At 31.7% G+C, this 2,500-nt stretch overlaps 1 protein-coding gene across 4 annotated transcripts in view; it reads right to left on the bottom strand.

Moving 5' to 3' along the window:
- LOC145283682 (uncharacterized) overlaps positions 1-2,500 on the bottom strand; it is a 374,028-nt gene that overhangs the window by 41,005 nt on the left and 330,523 nt on the right. For 2 of the 4 annotated variants that reach the window (XM_080132735.1, XM_080132864.1), the window contains one exon: positions 988-1,029. The exons of the other annotated variants lie outside the window; for them this stretch is intronic. In XM_080132735.1, the coding sequence (XP_079988861.1) occupies positions 988-1,029 (42 nt within the window). The remainder of the gene's footprint in view (positions 1-987; positions 1,030-2,500) is intronic. 4 annotated transcript variants of the gene reach the window in all.

Below are 2,500 nucleotides of genomic sequence, written 5' to 3'. Positions count from 1 at the left end.
ACAGATCCATATGTTAATAAGTTTTTTATAGAAATCTTTCTTGACAAGGCACGAAGTCAATACATTTAAGGAACTAAATAAATACCAATTCAAAATCAGAAACTAGTCAAACATAAGTGTAGGATTGATATATTCTGACATCGAAAACGATATTTACTTGCCTTTTTTTCAGAATGGAACACTGCTTATGGAATACAAGGACTAGGTGATAAAAAGAGGAGCGAGAGTTACGAGGCTGCCGAAGGTAAATCCAAGGTCCACTTTCTGCTCCCATGAAACATTAAAACTTTTAAAAAATCAGATAAAATCTTAAAATTAAAACAAATCGATAAAATTTTAAAACTTTTAAAGAGTCAGATATAATTGTTAAAAAAAATCAGATAAAATCATTGATAATATTGTTACGGACAGATTATCAAGTTCCGTTTGTGCGATTTTTCCGGATTTATAGAGATGCCGGATCTGAGTCAGAGTTTTCTCTCAGCACCAAATCCACCAGAATCTATGTTCTTGTTAAGAACAGTTTTTCCCCCTATTGCTTAAATTATATGACTTTGGTACTGTGCAGTTCTAGGATGACCATCATTCCAAGCTTTACCTTCTTTCTTTAAGAATATGTTAGTTTATAGGTAATCGTTTGACGCAACCCTACCGCGAAATGATGACTTAGCTGTCTACTCATATTTTCCTCTGGGGTGCTGACTCTTCAAATCACACTTTCCGACATTGTGTTACGTTTTCCCGCCATATGAGATGGGTAAATATAATCAGTTACCGGTAATTCGATGTTGCACGTGCATAACTAAAATTGACCTTCATTTCAAATACTTTCAGATAATTCTAACATTTAAGCAACAAAATAAACATGCACTTGAAGATTCATATTCCTGTTATAGGTTTTCTTTTTAAATGTGTCTTGTGGGTGCGACTATAAACACAATGAGTGACACAAAAAAGGTGTGCAAAAAATTCCTAGAGAAGACTTACCATTGTGAAGAAACTGGTCATAAAGGGGCGAACGTAGTTTTTCTAAAATAATAGAGTATAAAAATACCGTCAAAAAGAGCTCCAACGAAAACAAAAAAAAAAGCAATAGCTATTAAATATGTTTTATTTAACAAATACTTTCATTGCACACATGCATCAAAAAGGTAATCAATATGAAGAAGGAGATTCCGTCACGTTTTGAAAAAATTGGATCGTGAGTTTTATTTGAAATTTTAGAAAACTGAATAATAGGTACTCATGTAAAATAAGACTATAATCTTGTCGGAATTATCAAGATAGTTTACGTTTAATGCCGGAAAGTGCCGAGCAAAGCTTTCGTGGTTATTATTCCCGTATAAATGCTAGTTAATTTTTTTTTTTAATGAAAAATATGCAATTCCTGTCATTACAAAAATAATTTAACGACAGATTGAATGAAAAATATAAATAATAGTCTTTTTGCTTGTGTTATGTTGATTAATCGGACTATTATACTAATCTTGGGTGTATTAGCACAACGTTTCAGTCGCTGCAACCTGCGACCTTCTTCCGGTGTTGAAAAATGCTTCGTTATCTCTACTAAGATTTTTTCGGAATATCTTTACTAATTGATTAATAATTAATATATATTATCGATCCTCTGTTTCGTAAAACATTTCTTTCACTAATATTAACAATTAGTATAGATATCCCGAAAAATTGAGTTATAGGAAAGCCTTTAAAAATATCTTAATAACCCCTGAAGATTGAACCTTCTATATGATCTATGGACCCACTCTCAAACGCACGGTTCGTATTCTAGTAATGCAGAGCCAACCCTCTTTTCCTTAGTTGAGAAAAAGAAGCATGTTTTCAACACCCGAAGAAGGTCGCTGGTTGCAGCGATCGAAACGTTGTACTAATAATACCCAAGATGAGAATAATAGTCCGATTTATCAGCATAACAAAAGCATGCACATCTCATCTCAAAAATTCAGAATTGCAATATTCGTTGTGTTGCTATGAATTAAATAGTATAAATAATTCTTGAACGATTTTTACGAAACTTTAATAAGAATTAAATTAAAATTCGAATTAAGAAAAAAAACTCTTAATAAGGTGAGATTTATAAATAAATATTACTATAATAATGTGAATACCAGCAAACAAATTTATTTTAGTCTTTAACGATTTTTTGATCAAATCTACAATAAAAATTTAGCTCTTTTATAATAAACGAATGATACATTGGCCCAGTCTTCAGCACCTTTCGACGTTTTACGTAAACCACCTACGAAATACTGACGATATCACGGTTCTTATTCTGCATGAGTACCGACTAATACTATATATTTTTATTAAATGATCAAAATTACTTTTTCAAATACTTTCGATGACGAAACAACGTATACAGAGAAGACTATTTTTTTTATTTTCTTCGTTTTGATGGTGGTATTAACCTGAGGAGTTCAACTCACGTAGAGAAAGAAATATACATCCGATATTATTGATGATGTATGATTGCGTGTTGGCG

The sequence above is a fragment of the Euprymna scolopes genome, chromosome 1 (assembly GCF_053919585.1).
Source record: "Euprymna scolopes isolate OS-2025 chromosome 1, ASM5391958v1, whole genome shotgun sequence".
Lineage (NCBI taxonomy): Eukaryota > Metazoa > Mollusca > Cephalopoda > Sepiida > Sepiolidae > Euprymna > Euprymna scolopes.
This window is presented reverse-complemented; position numbering and strand designations above follow the sequence as displayed.